Source organism: Heterodontus francisci, chromosome 3 (assembly GCF_036365525.1).
Source record: "Heterodontus francisci isolate sHetFra1 chromosome 3, sHetFra1.hap1, whole genome shotgun sequence".
Classification (NCBI taxonomy): Eukaryota; Metazoa; Chordata; class Chondrichthyes; order Heterodontiformes; family Heterodontidae; genus Heterodontus; species Heterodontus francisci.
In genome coordinates, this window is record NC_090373.1 from 129,570,537 (window position 1) to 129,587,722 (window position 17,186).

General features: G+C 39.8%; 1 protein-coding gene across 3 annotated transcripts in view; it reads left to right on the forward strand.

Annotated features, from left to right (window-relative positions):
- Positions 1 to 17,186, forward strand: part of snap91a (synaptosome associated protein 91a) — a 235,946-nt gene that overhangs the window by 100,444 nt on the left and 118,316 nt on the right. For all 3 annotated transcript variants that reach the window (XM_068026003.1, XM_068026004.1, XM_068026005.1), the window contains exons 5-8: positions 584 to 686; positions 5,071 to 5,164; positions 9,427 to 9,538; positions 10,521 to 10,627. In XM_068026003.1, coding sequence (XP_067882104.1) covers positions 584 to 686; positions 5,071 to 5,164; positions 9,427 to 9,538; positions 10,521 to 10,627 — 416 coding nt within the window. The remainder of the gene's footprint in view (positions 1 to 583; positions 687 to 5,070; positions 5,165 to 9,426; positions 9,539 to 10,520; positions 10,628 to 17,186) is intronic.

Below are 17,186 nucleotides of genomic sequence, written 5' to 3' on the forward strand. Positions count from 1 at the left end.
GGCCTCTGTCCCTGTGCATACTCTCCCCTGCTCTCTCTTCTGCCCTCCCCTGCTCGTGCTTTCTCTCCCGCTCTCTCAATTCTCTTTCTCCCTCCCCCGTTCTCACTCACTCTCCCGCCCTCGCTCTCTCTAAACCCTCCCCAGCTTGCGCTCTTTCTCCCCCCACACCCCCCCCCCCGCCAGCTCGTGCTCTCTCTCTCCCACTCTCCCGCTGGCGCATGCTCTCTGTCCCCCGTTGAAATGTAATAGAGATGTTTTTGGCATAGTTTGAAACAGTCATTCTTGATTCAGACTGACTCCTTAATTTATTGATGGGAATTGCTTACAAGCCTTTTATTGAACAGTATCTAATAAATGGTGAATTGTGGATACATAGGCCAATTAATTCTTGTTAACTACCAGGTTTGTTATAGTGTTCGTTCTCCAGCATTTGTGACAAATTTTGAATTTCAGTTGTACAATTTTTTTCTGTCTTGTGTATTTGTTCCTGATCATTGAAACTTGCTGCCTCTCATAACTAACATAAATATTGGTATTGGTGTTATCTAAGTTCTGTTCACATTTTGCGTTTTAATTCTTTCAGGTTATGATATGTCAACATTTATTAGACGATACAGCAGGTACTTAAATGAAAAGGCATATTCCTATAGACAGATGGCATTTGACTTTGCAAGAGTGAAGAAAGGGTAAGTTTGAGGGCATCAGTTGTGCAGTGGAATATAGGATGGTGGCCTGCAAAAATTTCAGATTGTTAAAGCTCTTGTAATTAAACTAGATTTATTATTTCCCAGTCTTTTTTTGAATTGTTTTTGTGAAAATAGTATGCAACAGTTTAACACTTGATTAGAACATTTAACTGTAGGACTGTATACTGAATATATATAGAAACTAGGCTTGAAATTTTGTTAGTTTCTCGGCAAAATATTGTATAATATTACTATGTTAGACCAGCAGAAATGTTGATGAGCCTTCTAATTGGAATGTAGTGGGTCTGCAGCACAGGCCTGTTAGAAGGAAGATAGATGGCTCAGTTGCAACATTTGAAGTAAGAGATGAGCACAATATTTAATTATATGGATGTTTAAAAGGTCAAGTTTTAAATTCGGACTTGTTGCATTTTCTTTGTACTTGTGAGGAATTAATTAGTGGTGTGCTGTATATTCTGATGGCTTGTCGAGTCATTTATAAACCTTCTAAATATTTTTTTAAAAATGTGTAACATTTTCTAATCTTTTGACAGTTCAGTTTTTAATCTTTTTTTGTACATCATTATACAAATATGCTGCTTAGCCAAAGGGGTGCCAGCAACATACAGATCACTTTGCAAATTAGTGGGATTTTGTATAACTGATAGCTTTCTTCTGCCATTCATTAGGAGTAGCTGCTGTTGAAGCATGCAATGAAAATTGTAACTAGCATTAAAACCTAGGCACGGGATTGCAGGCTTTTGACAAATCTGATTGAAGGGTTCAGTGATCAGTTTACCACGAGATCTTGTGCTTCATGCAGCAGCAAAACCTTAAACTTTAAAAACATTTTTCTTTTGGAATTGCTCAGTGTTGTGAAAGAAAAGATCAAAGTATGTGCTGAATTGACAAACCCTCAGTTGGGCTTTCCAGCACATACATTGCTGTATCGAAACAAACTAAATCTGGAATTGCAAGAATACATTAAGTTGTCATATGAAGTTATAAATTGACTTTAAATGAGAAGCAGTTTCATATTTGGTCGCAGAAAGCAAAACTTACTCATTTCCCATGCATGGTAAGGTCCATGAAATGGATTTTATAAATAGAGGTATAGGGTATAAATGCAAGGAACTTATGGTGAACCTTTATAAAGCACTGGTTCAGCCTTAGCTGGAGTATTGCTTCCAATTCTGAAGAAAGACATTTAAAAAAAAAGCCTTTTTTTTTTAAAGAACAACAGAGATTGTGGGGCACTATGATCTCTTGAAAATTATAAAAGGATCAGACAGGATAGATGGAAGAAGGTAGTCTTCAGTCGTTGATTTCTAGAATGGGGACCATAAAAACGATTTTTCTTTTAAATATTTACTCTGTGTGGACGTTGCTGACAAGGCCAGCATTTATTGTTCATCCCTAGTTGCTCTTGAGAAGTTTATAGTGGGCTGCTGCTTTAAACTGCTGTAGTCCATGAAGTGAAGGTACTCCCACAAGCCGCCTCCACCTCCCCCCCCCCCCCCCCCCCTCCCCACCCACCCATATACGCACACACAAAACGTAGCTGTACTTTACCTTCCCCTTGATAACTCAGCGGACTCTCCTGATTGTTAGAGACATTAACAGGTTTTTTTCAGGTGAGAGCACTCCTACACCTCTTGGCTGGCAAACAGTAGTGGAAAAGCACTTACTTGTACCATGCAGTAATCCTTGCCTCCCTTCAGCTGCCGGGACCCCTGAGGCTCGGGAAACCCGGCTGGATAACGTTAAGGCTGGAATGAAGTAAAAAAAAATCTGATGGACACAGCCTCGTTAAAATATTTAAATATTGGGTTAGTCACTCTATTCCCATCCTGCCTCCATTAAAATCAGCAGTGGGTGGGTTCAAGGGCAATCTGTTTCGGGTTTGAGATTTTTAAAATATTTTTTATTTCCCACCCACCCTAACGCACCTTTTTTTTTGGGGGGGGTGAGGGAGGGGTTAAAATTATCCCCATTATTCTTGCACTAATAACTACACGCCTGAATACAGATTAATGAGTCTGTTTTTCAGTTGCTGTCCCAGAGCCTAAGCTGTAACGCAACAAAATCTTTTCACATTTAAATCTGGCTCGAGCATGGAAAGGTGGTCCACCACAGCTATATTTGGATTCCATCATATATGGTTTGGCTTCTAAGAAACATTTAAAGTATGCCTTTTTTCCCCTCTTTTTAAGATCATTCTTTAAGATCGTTTTGTTATCTTTATCATCTCCTCAAACCTGCCTTCTTTAAAATGGAGGTCTGTTAAGCTTTTAAACTTCAACCAGTTCCATGAAAAGTGGAATTGAAACCGAAGAGGGAAAGAGAAAACTTAGGAAGAAACATCACTAAAAGCTTGTCCAGCTGAGAGCTGGGGAAAAAATCCAACCAGCCAAAAAGGAGGGCTTCCTGCTGTGAATTCTACATTTCAACTTGTGCAGCAGTGAATTGGAAGTGATCCTCTGATTTCAAACTGAACTTTCAACCAAGAGAGAAATCTACAAACGTCTCAGGCCAACAACCAGAGATCTTGGCCTCCCAGAGAATTCAAAAGGTTTACAGGGAACCCCAAAACTCTACCTCACTTAAAAACCACTTACTCCTGTTTCTGTGTGTGTGTCCCTGCCCGCATGCGTGTTATGAATGCTTCCATTTTTTTTAACGTTTTGAAGATTTGTGGTTTAAAATTGAAAAGGAGTCCATGTTTTTTTTTTAACAAGGGTCACTGAGGTTTGGACTGTAAATAGTTACTGGAAGGCACCTATCTTTAAATAATTACCCAGCAGGGGTGGTTTTTGACTTGGGGAGGAATGTTTACAGAGAGGTGACTGGTCAAGATTTATAGGGGTCAGGAAGCTTGATGCTTGAGACATTGGTTTCGCTTTTGCTTTGGACAGTGAGTTGGGATATGGACAATGGTTTGAAAAAGACAGTGGAGAAAACTTGCCAAGACAGCAAAACCCCAGCTTAGTCTGTTCCAGCTCTTTGAAAAAGACTGCCAGTTTTCCATCTCTTGAGAAGCTAGTGTAAGAAACTGCCTGAAACCCCTGTTAATGCATTTTCCCTGGAAAGCCTGCCCATACTGATCTTCAATGTTGTCTGACAAGAACTGTTCCAGGAAGATCCCAGTGACAGCTGTCTTTACGTATTTGGGGTGCCAAACCAGAAAAGGACTTATGACATCTTTTTATATCTTTTTTTTCTTCGAGTTAGCAAGTATTTTGGCCAGTGTATTTTTTTGGGGGGGTTTTTTGTACTGGAGCTCTGAATAAATTTTTTTTCAGTTAATGTGTGTGTGTGTTTTGCTTCATTATTGGTTAAGACTTGTTTTGTAATAAACTGGTTTTGTTGTTGAAGCTAGTTGCTGTGTTTTATTCTGGGATAAAAACAGAGTATGATTGACTGTATCAATAAGTGGGAAAAAATTTAAATATGTGCTGCTACCTGTGGAGAAGGGGAACTAGAATAAATAGTGCTGTCCTCCCACCTCGGTCATAACTGCCTGTTTGTGCGTGGGTGGGTGGATGGATACGGTTGTGACAATTGTGGGATAAGGCATATTGCACAATAAATAATTAAGCTTCATTTTAAAACTTCAAGAAAACCTGTTGCTGTCTGTGACAAATAAAATACAAAGGGTTTAAACCCTAATAATAAAAAAAAAAACTTGCTGCGGTCAGGTGGGAGTTGAACAGTGGGGACCACCCACACCCCTCACCATGTGCCCATAACACCAGTTTTGAGTTGCCAGATCTGTTCTGAATCTATCTCATTAGCATGGTGGTAGTGCCACACAACACGGTGGAGGGTATCCTCCATGTGAAAGATGGGACTTCATTTTCATAAGGATTGTGTGGTGGTCACTCTTACCAATACTGTCATGGGCAGATGCATTTGCAACTGGTAGATTGATGAGGACAAGGTCTAGTAGTGAAACAGCATCTAGGATCTGGGTGCACAAGCAAGCAATTGTGCACCAGAGAAAATCGTATTTCCCTATTTATCTTACTTTCAGAGTTGTTCAAAAGCTCTGTGAAGAAGTGCCAGATCCTCCAGTCTCTACTCATAAATAAGACCTTTCAGTTGCTACAGTGAACGTAAAGGGAGAGAAAATGAATAAAAATTATTTGGAATACTTTTCTATTAATCAAGAGGTGAAACTGGTTAAATACAAGAAGCAAGAATTGATTCCAAAGCTACAATTTTTTTCAGGATTGATGGTGTCATGAGAACTGTGACTTCAGATAAGTTATTGAAAAGCATGCAGATACTTCAAGGACATTTGGATGCTTTGCTGGAATTTGATGTAAGTAGTTTCATGCAGGTAAAATAGATTATTTAGCTCAGACATGCTCTTTTTTTACAGGGCTGAAGGTGCAATGAGAACTATGGCTCCAGAAAAATTGTTGAAAGGCATGCCAATACTGCAAGCGCAGTTGGATGCACTACTGGAGTTTGATGTGAGTAGTTCATCAGCATGACAGCTTGTAGTTGTGACAGTCATTGCTGGAATTGAACAGTTCATTTTAGCAATTAATTTGGATTGTCTTGGATCCATCTGCGTATAAAATCTTGCATGCATGTATGTATGATTATTGAAAAATGCTGAATGTTTACTGATTGACAGTTTGCATTCGTAGCAATGCATGGTCTTGTGAGAACAGCCTACTTGCACCCTTTAATGCATGTTTGTTCAGAAAATGAATGTTCCATTTCTGATCTCTTTGTATCCTGTACCCGCACTTTACATTTTTATATGGTACAGAATTGTATCAATGCATGCCATGAATTTCTTCATTGGCCCTATAAAATTTTAATCTTGCTAGTATTGTCTAAACTGAAGTCGCACATCCATTTCATTGTTGGCTTAAATGTTTCAATTTTATCTATAAAGCTGAAAATACTTTTATGGGAACAGGATATTTCCAAATACTTTACCAGCAATAGTTGCTCTGCCCCAGCTGTTTTGATATCTACAGTATGTGAGCCACAAACTTTCAAAGTATAGGATCTGACTTGCTAAAGGAACTAATCGTATGGCTATTCACTGATGATTGCGGTGTTCAGCTCTGTTTGCTATTTCTCAGATAATGAAGCAGTCCATACATGCCTGCAGAAAGATTGGTACAACATCCAGGCCTGGGCTAATAAATGCCATATGTGCCAGGCAAGGGCAATCTCCCAACAAGAGAGAATCTAACTACCTCCACTTGAAATTCAATGGTATTAGCATTGCCATATCCCCCACCTTGGGGGTTCAGTATTGATCAGAAACTCAATAGGAGCAACCACATAAATGCTGTTACTATAGCAGGTTGGAAACTGGATGTTCTATGGTGAATGGCATTCTTCCTGACTCCCCAAAGCCCTCTTCCACCTGCAAGGCACAAGTCAGGAATGTATTGGAATACTTTTGCACTTGCCTGACTGAGTACATTTGCAATACTGCTCCCATCTAGGACAAAGCCCTTGATCAATGCCCCATCCACCAGCTTAAATATCCATTCCCCCCATCACTGGCTGCAGTTTGTGCTATCTGCTGGATTCACTGCAATAAGTCAGTAAGGCTTTTTTGGCAGGACGTTACAAACCCTCTAGAACAAAAAGGGCAGCAGGTGCTTAGGAACGCCATCCCCTTCAACGTCGTCTCCTAATCACGTGCCGTCCCAACTTGGACATGTATTGTCATTCCTTTGTTGCTAGGTCAAACTCCTGAAACTGCCTACCTAACATTATAGGGCTACTTTCACTACAAGTACTGCAGTAGTTCAAGAAGGTGGCCCAGTACCACCACCTTGATGGGCAATGAATGCCAACATTGCCAGTGATGCCCAGGTCATGAATGTTTGTTTCAAGTCCAGAATAAAACCACAGTCTAAGATATAACATTATTGCCATCCCCAAATATTTCCTTATTCCTCCTCTTGCTTTGCCCTTCTCCCTTTTACGGAGGACAATAGTGCATCTATATACTATCAAATGACAGATTCTGTTTGGGAACTGTAAAATTCGTTATCTACAATGGGTCTTTCTCTTACTAGGAATCATTAGAATGATAGGCCAAACAGGTTCCTTCTGTGCTCCATCATGCCTGGCCTGGCTCTTTGATACAGCTATACAGCTAGTCCTACTCCCCTACTCTCTCCTCCAAAGGCCTACAATTTTTTTTCACTTCAAGTATTTATCCACTTCCCTTTTAGGAGTTACTATTAAATCTGCTTTCACCACCCTTTTCAGACAGTGTATTCTAGTTCACAACTTGTGTAATTTTTTTTCTACTGTTGCCTCTAGTTCTTTTGCCAACCATTTTAAATCTGTGTCCTCTGGTTAATGACCCTTCTGTTATTGGAAACAGTTCCTCCTTATTTACTCTGTCAAAATTATTCATAATTTTGGACTATCCCTAATCAGACCTACTCTTATCCTTTTCTGCTCTAATGATTCTTCAGTCTTTCCACGTATGCTTTTTCAATGGCCTTGTTATGTTTAATCTGCCAGGTGTCTGTCCAAATTCCCAGTCTGTGTCCTGAAGCCTGTTATTATCTGCCTCATTATTTTTTCTGTTTGAGTTTTGTATGATCTGTAAACTTAAAAGTTATATCCTGTATACCCAAGTCCAAGCTGTGAATATATATCAATAAGGGCAGTGTTCCTAATACTGACTCATGGAGAAAACCACTGCATGCTTCCCTTCAGTCTGCAAAACTAACTGTTCATCTCTACTCTCTGCTTTAATGTCCATCAACAAATTTTGTATCCAACTGCCACTGTCCCTTTAATCCCATGGGCTTTAATTTTGCTAATACGTTTATTATGTAGTACTTTATCAAACACCTTTTGAAACTCTATATACGCATCAGCTGAGCTATCAACCTTTCCATTACTTCAGACCTCAATCAAGTTAGTCAAACACAATTTGCCTCTAACAAATCCTTGCTGACTTTCATTTATGAGCCCATGCTTACCCCTAGTGCCACTATTTTCCTGGATTATTGTCTCAAAGTTCCCCACCACAGACATTTCACTGACTGCCCTGTAATTGTCGAGTTCATCTTTTTCTTTAGTTTTGAACAGAGATGTGACATTTGCAATCCTCCAGTCCTCTGGCAACAACCCCATATGTAAGGTGGATTGCACGATTGTGATCAGAGTCTCCACAATTTCCATTGCAGCTTTAAGAACAGGAAAGATCAAGAAGAAAATCTCGCAGAATAGGGTCATTTTGAGCATGGAGCCATACCTAATAGAACATAGGTGTCTAGCCCTGGCATAAATTTCACCCGAAGAATATCTGATAGGAGTTACAACTGCTGTTCAGTGGTGTCTGAGTAGTCAGCAAGCTCAATGTTTAAACTATATATCCTTCAGTCTACAAACTTGGGGAAAGCAGTCTCATACCATGTTGAATGGTATTTGTAAGAAGAGAAATTGACTCCCTGTGGAATTACATAGAAGCAAGTGTGACCTAGCACAAAGGATGATGGCTGTGGTTGTTAGAGGCCAATAACTCAGCCCCAGGACATCACTGCACGAGTTCCTCAGGGCAGTGCCCTAGCCCCAACCTAATCCTGACTCCTGGGAAAAACACTGTATACTTCATCATAAGAACAGAATTGGGAGATGTTCACTGCACAGTGCATAGTGGTCGGTTCCATTTGCAACTACTCAGATGCTGAATCAGTCTGTGCCTGCATACAGCAAGACCTGGCCAGCATTCGGGCTTGGGCTGATAAGTGGCAAGGAACAATGACACCACACAAGTGCTAGACAATGACCATCTCCAAGAGAATCTAGCCACTTCCTCTTGACATTCAACAGCATTACCATCACTGAATTCCTCCCCCAACCGCTATCAACGTTGGGTGAGTCACCCGTAACCAGAAGCTTAATTGCACCAGCCCTATAAATACTGTGGCTGCAAGAGCAGGTTAGAGGCTGGTTATTCTGTGGTGAGTAACTTGCCTCCTAATTCCTCAAATCCTGATCTACAAGGCACGATTCAGGAGTGTTATGGAATACTTCCCACTTGCTTGGATGAGTGCAGCTCCAACAACACTAAAGCTCAACACCATCCGGGACAAAGCAGCCTACTTGATTGGCACCCATCCACCACCTTAAACAATCACTCCCTCCACCACCGGTGCACAGTGGCAGCACTGCGTACCATCTACAAGATGCACTGCAGCAACTCGAGGATTCTTCAACAGCACTTTCCAATTACTCAACTTCACCACTTTGAAGAGTAAAGGCAGCAGACTCTTGAGAATTCCATCACTTGCATGTTTCTTTCTCCCCCCGCGTCTCTTTCCACCCCCCCCCCCCCTCCCCCAAAGGTGCACACCACCCTTATTTGGATTTATAATCACTGCTCCTTTTCTGTCGCTAGGTCAAAATCCTGGAGCACTCTAACAGCATTGTAGGTATACCTACACCACATCAATTGCAGTGGTTTAAGAAGGCAGTTCACTACCACCCTATTGGTAATTAATGCTGACCTTGCCCACATCCCATGAATTAATTTTTTTAAAAAGTGCCCAGTATTCTATTTCTGCAGCCTTGTACTGTCATTGCCTGCATGGAAAAAGTATTCATTGTACTGTAATTTGCAGACCTGCTTGCGTATGTGAGAATCTGCTACGAACTCAATAATGGTACTTATAGATGTACTCAAACAATATAGTTTGCAACTACACTGTTAAATGATAACGATTTGGTATTGCAGGTCAGCCCTGGTGAATTATCAAATGGAGTAATAAATGCTGCTTTCTTACTACTTTTCAAAGATCTAATCAAATTATTTGCGTGTTACAATGATGGAATCATTAATTTGTTAGGTGAGTACAGTTTACCATATGCAAATCAACTTGCTCACTGCAGTTTAATTAGTTACCAATTATCTCATCAGAAATATGAAGTTCTAATCTCTTTTAATCTATTTGCCTAATGTTCTTACCCTATTTTTTTAATTGTAATCTACTCTACTATATGGCCTCAAATTTAAACATGTTTGAAGTTTGTATATAATTTGAACAACTGGATCTGCAAAAAAAAAAAATGGAGATCTACAGGCTTCTTTGGTGACCAGCCACAGGTTGCTCTGGCACGAAGATTTTCTGTGCCAAATATGTGTCTTTCTCCTGTAAAAGTGCTGATTGAATAGGCTTGAGAGGAGGAAGACTTAATGAGATGAATAAAAATAATCAATTAATTTTCTAAACTTAAAAATATTAATGGGGTTATATACTTTTCAATCTTGGTAGTATAAAATTTTAAAATGACCAGTGAATGAACGAGCCTGCAAATAGTGCCTTTTCAAAAACTGACGGATTTCAAGTTCACAATCAGTGTTCCACACTGCAAATTTCTGATTTTCTTTCTCTCCGCAACCCCCCCCCCCCCCCCCCGCGCCCCCCCACCATGACTTTGTGTAAGGTATGAAGCCAAGAGGGAGGGGAAATTGTAGGACAAGTCGATCCGAAGGTTATCCTCGCCACCCAATGTAGTTGATAACATTTTATTGAGACTTGGAGGTCGTCCATAGCCTTGGCTAGAGTTGGCGCAAGGATCATTGGAGGAAAGGACTACAGTCTCATGTTATGTAATTTTTTTCTAAATAGAGAAAAAAATTCCTTTACTAATGCTAACTTTGTGTAAATTTCTGCATCATTTAGTTTCAGCTTTCAAAATGCCTTTTTTTCTCTATTGTTGGAGCAATGTATATCTAAATCCTTGGAATCTTAATTTCTGCTGGAACAAAATAACATTTGGTGCTACACTGCAGTTGAATGTAATTATAATCTCTTTTTCTGATTTTAGAAAAATATTTTGAAATGAAGAAGGGACAATGTAAAGAAGCACTAGAAATTTATAAAAAATTTCTCACTAGAATGACAAGAGTTTCAGAATTTCTTAAAGTTGCTGAAGTAAGTAACTGCTAAAATACTACATAAGGTTTGTGGTTTCTGGAGCACAGCCCTGTTTTGACTATTTTTTGTAGACTAATGTTTGAAGATTGATTCTTAGCAGGTATATCACTTCATTTAAAAAAAAAAGTACTCCATGTTACCTGCAAAATATAGAAAAAAACACAAGAAAATAAATAAGACGCAAGATTTGTATTTTAAAATTTTTACTTGCTGTCTTTATCTGTTGCAGTTTAGTACTTTCACCTTATTTCCTTTTTTTTTCTATTTATCTAATTGCCATTCTTTCTAACCCAAATACTATTCTGCTGTGGATCACCACTCATACTCAATTGCAACTCTCAGCAACTGTATCCATTATCTTATTAAAGCATTGTAGAGCAAATTCAATATTTTGGTTTGAATAACACCTCTACAATTAAAAACATTTATATATGGTGCAGTGATCCTGCTGTGATTTGGTATTTAGACAACCCATTGATATGATCAGTTGTAACTGACCCCCATGTAAGTTTACCAGAGAGTTATTGAGCCCCGGTGTTTCATTTAAAATTTGGAAAATATTCTCGAATTTGAAGTTCATAAAATATCGGTATCGTATTCCCTTTGTTCTGTTAATTTTTGTCATGTGAGCCCAGCCTTAAACATCCACGTAGTTCATAACATAGTTCAAAGTTAAGCAAATGTTGCTTTAGAGTAATATGTAATGTACAACAGTAATTAACAGTAACAGCTTCACAGACCACTGACCACCTCCAGGCGCTTACCCATTGTCTCCCGAGACAAGGAGGCCAAAGAAAGAAAAAAAAGACAACAGTAATTAAATTGAAATGGCAGATAATGTTCTAATTGACCTTATTTTTGAGAAATCTACAAATTGTGAATCTGTTTGAAGAATCGTAGGCATAAACTTGTGTATTAACAATGCATGATGTAAATTAGGTTTCCTGTATATTGCACCACCATTATAGGCTCCCATTGTTGTTTCTAGTTGTTGTATATTTTCTCTTTAAATTCGATGACCTTAACTCTGTTACTGCTCCTGTACTTATTTCAATTAATGGGCTCAACTGATTACAAACAAAAACTCTGCTTTCTGATCACGTGCAAGTGAAGAATCCACATAGCTGCTATTTCACATCTCTAGTGTTCCAAAGGTGGAAATAGTTTAATGGTACACTTTACTTGGAGTGTAGTATACAATGATATTATAAACCAGTTTCTTAACTAGACCCATTGAGTTTAAATTTAACAATTGAACCTTCATATGAAAGTTACATTTTCTACATATAAAGTTCTTACATGAAACCACATTATTGCAGACCTGTATGGAAATGTTTTAAGACAGTATCTTTAAAGATATTTGCCAAAATTACATGATTCCTTAACATATAGGAGTGCAATAGTAATTTAGATATAACGTGTCTGGTCTGTGTCCATTTATCATTAAACTTCACACATAAATATTATCTGGAATTAATTGGTTTGTAATTATCAACCAAGCTATAGGATTGAAGGTGCAGATTTCTGCTATTTAATTGTGTAAATAATTGACATTTTTCCCAACATCAAAGGTCCAGGTAAAATTTTGTTCTAGGATCAGACAGTTGGCATGTGATGCTGAAAAACATCTAGATGATAGGCTGAGGGAACATAGAGGATGACCCAGGTCCACTGCAAAGTAACAGCAGCAAATTCCATTTACATAAGCACATTTAATGTTGTAAAACATCCCAAGGCACTTGACAGGAGAGTTATTTAACAACATTTGGCAGAGAGCCACGTAAGGGGATATTAGGACTGATGACCAAAAACTTGGTTTAAGAGGTAGATTGTAAGGAGTGTCTTAATGGTGGAAAGAGGGGTAGAGAGTTTTGGGGAGGGAATTCAAGAGCTTTAAGCCTTAGGTAGCTGAAAGCATCGCACAAGAGGCCAGAATTGAAGAAGTACAGGTATCTTGGAGGATTGTGGCCTGGAGGAAATTACAGAAATAGGGAGGGGCAAGACCATGGAGGGATTTGAAAACAAGGATGAGAATTTTAAAATTGAGGTGTTAGGGACATAGGAGCAGGCCCGCCATTCAATATGATCATGGCTGATCTTCCACTTCAATGCCTTTTTCCCACACTATCCTCATATCCCCTTTTGTCATTTGTATTTAGAAACCTGCTTTAAACGTACTCATTGACTGAGCTTCCACAGCCCTCTGGGGTAGAGAATTCCAAAGATTCACAACTCTGAGTCCAGAGAATTCTCCTCATCTCTGTCCTAAATGGCTTCCCCCTTATTTTGAAATTGTATCCCCTGGTTCTGGACTTCAACCAGGGGAAACATCTTAAATGCATCTGCCCTGTCTATCCTCTTTAAGTATTTTGTATTGGACTGGGAGCCAATGTAGGTCAACACAAAGGGGTGATGGGTGAACGAGACTTGATGCGAGTTAGGATATGAGCTGCAGAGTTTTGAATGACAAAGTGGATGATGGCCAATCAGGAAAGTGTTAAAATAGTCAAGTCGGGGGCTGGTGGGGGGGGATTGAAGGGTGTGCCCTCCCTCACCTTTTCTCCAGTACATTGATGAATGTATTGGTATTGATGCTTGTTCTGAACTGGAAAATTTCATCAACTTTGATTCCAATTTCCAACCTTTTCTCACTTTTACATGGTCCATCTCCAACTCTTTCCTTTTCTTCCCTTCCTGGACTTCTCATTCTATCCCCCAGATATGGAGACTGTCAACCAGCATTCACTATAAGTCCACTGACTCCCACAGCTACTTTTGACCACACTTGCTCACATCCCGCTTCCTGTAAGGAGTCCATTCCATTCTCCCAGTTTCTCCATCTCACATTTGTTCTGATGATGCAACCTTCCATACCAGCGCTTTTGGTATGTCTTCCTTTTCCGTCAACAGAGGGTTCCCCTCCACCATGGTTGACTGGGCCCTCGACCGAGTCTGTCCCATTTCCCACATTTCTGCGCTCACCCCTTCCCCATCACAGAACCACGATAGGATTCCCTTTGTCCCCGCCTTTCACCTCACCAGCCTCCGTATTCAATGGGTCATCTTCCGCCATCTCCAGCATTACACCACCACCAAACAGATCTTCCCCTCCACTTTCAGCAGTCCAAAGAGATTGTTCCCTCTGACACCCTGTTCTATTCCTCAAGTATCCCCAACAACTCCTTTTCCCAAGACACCTTCCCATGCAAGTCCAGAAGATGCAACACCTGCCCTTTTTCTTCCCCTCTTCTCGCTGTCCAAGTTCCCAAACACTCCTTCCAGGGGAATCAGTGATTTATGTGTACTTTGAATTTGTACTGTGTACTGTGTTTGCTCCTCACAATGCAGTCAGCTATACACTGGGGAGAACAAACGCAGATTCGGTGGCTGCTTTGTGGAACACCTTTGTTCAGTCTGCAAGCGTGACCCCGGGCTTCTGGTTGCCTGCCATTTTAATTCTCCATCTTGCTGTTATGCTGACTTCTCTGTCCTTGGCCTCCTGCAGTGTTCCAATTAAGCTCGAGGAACAGCACCTCATTTTTCGGTTAGGCATTTTTACCCCCTTTTGGTCTCAACATTGAGTTCAGCTATTTCAGACCATAACTTCTGTTTCCATTTTGTTTCCTTTTTCTTTGCAGGTTTTGATTTGAGAGAGACTTGTGTATTTTTTTTTTTAATTTCATGGGATGTGGCGTCGCTGGCAAGGCCAGCATTTATTGCCCATCCCGACTTGTCCTTGACAACTGAATGGCTTACTGGGCCATTTGAGAGGGCAGTTAAGTGTCAACAACGTTGCTGTGGGTCTGGAGTCACATGTAGGCCAGACCAGGTAAGGACAGAGATTTCCTTCCTTTCAGACATGAGTGAATCAGATGGGCTTTTGCGGCAATGGATAGCTTCATGGCACCATTACTAAGACAAGCTTTCAATTTCAGATTTTTGTTAATTAATTGAACTTATAAATTATTTGAATTTAAATTCCACCAGCTGCCATGGTAGGATTTGAACCTGTGTCCCCAGGGCATTTTTGGATTACTAGTTCAGTGACATTACTACTATGTCACCATCTCCTAAAGCTTTTTGCAACCAATGAACTACTTTTGCAGCGTAGTCAATGTTGTAATGTAGGAAACATGGCAGCCAATTTGCACACCGCAAGCTCCCACAAACAGCAATGAGATAATGTCCTGATCTGTTTTAATGATGTTGATTGAGGGATAAATATTGGCTAGGGCACTGGATACAATTCCCCTGCTCTGTTTCGAAATAATGTCATGGGGATCTTTTGCATCCACCTTAGAGGGCAGACGGGGCCTTGGTGTAACATTTCATCCGAAAGACAGCACCTGTGACAGTGCAGCATTCCCTCTATTGCACTGAAGTGTCAGCCTAGATTGTTGTGCTCAAGCCTGGAGTGGTACACAAAACCACAAACTTGTGACTATAACACACATATATATGTAATATATGAAGTAGAGATAATCTGGAAATAAAATTACAGTCTGAAAAATATTGAATATTTTAGAAGGTTTACCTGTTTGAACTGTGTGTAGTTACAGAAATGCTTTTGAATTTTTCTGAAATGAAAGCAGTCTGTCTGAATTACATCAGGTATCTGCGATATATAGTAAAGAGTACAGTAGCTGTCAGCACGACATGATTCAAAATTGAGGTTATCCTAGCTCTTGAGAATTGAACTATAACTTTGCAGTCAGGTAGAAATGTAGGATATTTATCGTACATGAATCCTGTTGCTGTTTTTAAAACACCAACTATTTTGGTGATTTTCTGGCCTTCAGTTTATTTTGGAATATAGGCCCAAGGAATGTATTAGAACTAATCAATGCATTTCATTTCATTGCAATTACAACTTCAAGTTTTGTTCAGTAAGCTTTTTGACCCAAGTTCTTTGAAGTTGTGACAAGTCGTCTGAAATTGATCGATGTAAAAAAATCAAATTGTGTTGGTGTTGGCTGCAGAGTGTTGAACTTGCACAGTATAGGTCTGTGGGAGAAAATCACTTGGGTCTTAAATGTTTTCCTAAAAGTAACACATGCAACACTTGAGAGTACCATCATGAAAAATGGCACATTGTGGCTCAATTGAGCTGCTGTTGGGCTCTTACTATGGGCAATTCGAATATTCAAATTACTGTGAAGTCTATTTGATTTGAATTTGTACTGCATTATCCAGAATTGAAGCATTTGCTTTGGTTTCTGGCAAGCTAGGTTCAGCATTCTGTTTACAGCTTTCAATTGAAGAATGTTTTGCGATTTGATGTCATTACGTAAACAGGGAATTGTTTATTAAATCTTGAAATATAAAGAATAAACATCTAGTCGTTCGGTAGTACAGAACTTGAGTATTGCTGAAAATAGAGACATGATTTCGAAGCTTTTTGCCTTGCACTCATCAGGACAATCTGCAAGAATATCCAATGTAAGGGCAAAGAGCAACTTATACTGTGGGTTAGAACCAATCAGCTTTCTTCCCACACAGTATAAGTTGTTTCCCTTACATTGGTTATTCTTGCAGATTGTCCTGATACGTGCAAGACGAAAAGCTTTGACAATGTCTTTATTTTCAACAATAAACGTATAATTGTGAAGAGTTCAGTTTTACCATCATTTCATGCTGCAGTGGTCTGCAAGGGTCCTCCAGGTGGTCTGAGGGCTGGTCCAAAATGCAAGTCACTGATGCACAATGCCACGGCTAACATCCTGCAAGAGAACGAGACAGAACCCTGATCTGCAGCATTTGTATGTCACACAACCAGACCGGTTCCGGCATGTGTGGCATGAGTCGTCATGAGCATAAACAATAGCAATGTAGTTTTATAACCAATATTTGTTACTGTTATAATATACAACTGCAAAATCAGCTTTTCAACACTTGTGGGGCTGAAAACATAAAAGGAGGAACTGGCTGAATGTGGAGCCTGACATGAGAATTAAGCTCTCCAGCTTGGAACGAGACATCACCTCATTGGTGTCTCATCGAACGTAGTGCCAATCTTCCCATTAATTTTGATGAGCTTTTTTGTCATGTCAAGTGAAAGTGGGTGGGCTAGGGCCAGTAGATGGGGTCTTTTGCCCTGTCTAAGTGAACAGTGGACGAATGTTTGAGTACCATTGCATTCGTGGAAGTTCAATTCCTGTTTTCTTGGAGCTCAAAAGTTAGACCTCTTGCTTAGCAGAACTAAAATTGAAGAGACTTGAGTTTGGCCCAAAGTTCATTCCACTGCAAATTGGTATAATTCCATTGCCCAACATAGCTACTTTGGTCAATTCAAAATGGCTATTTTTACTTCCTGTGGCCTGTTTTTTGACTATTTTGCAGTGATTTGATTTGGACATAGAGCTACTGAAGAAACACTACAAATCTCATTCACTATTAAAATATTTCTTCTCACTTTTCCTTCCTCACGCTTTCTCCTCTTCTGCCCTCCCTCCCTCTCTTTCCCCCCCGCCTCCCCCCCCACCCCTTCCTGCTGCCTTTGAAAAGCTTTAACCCATACTTGCTTTGTAATTTTAGCTTCAGGTATATATTTTTTAGT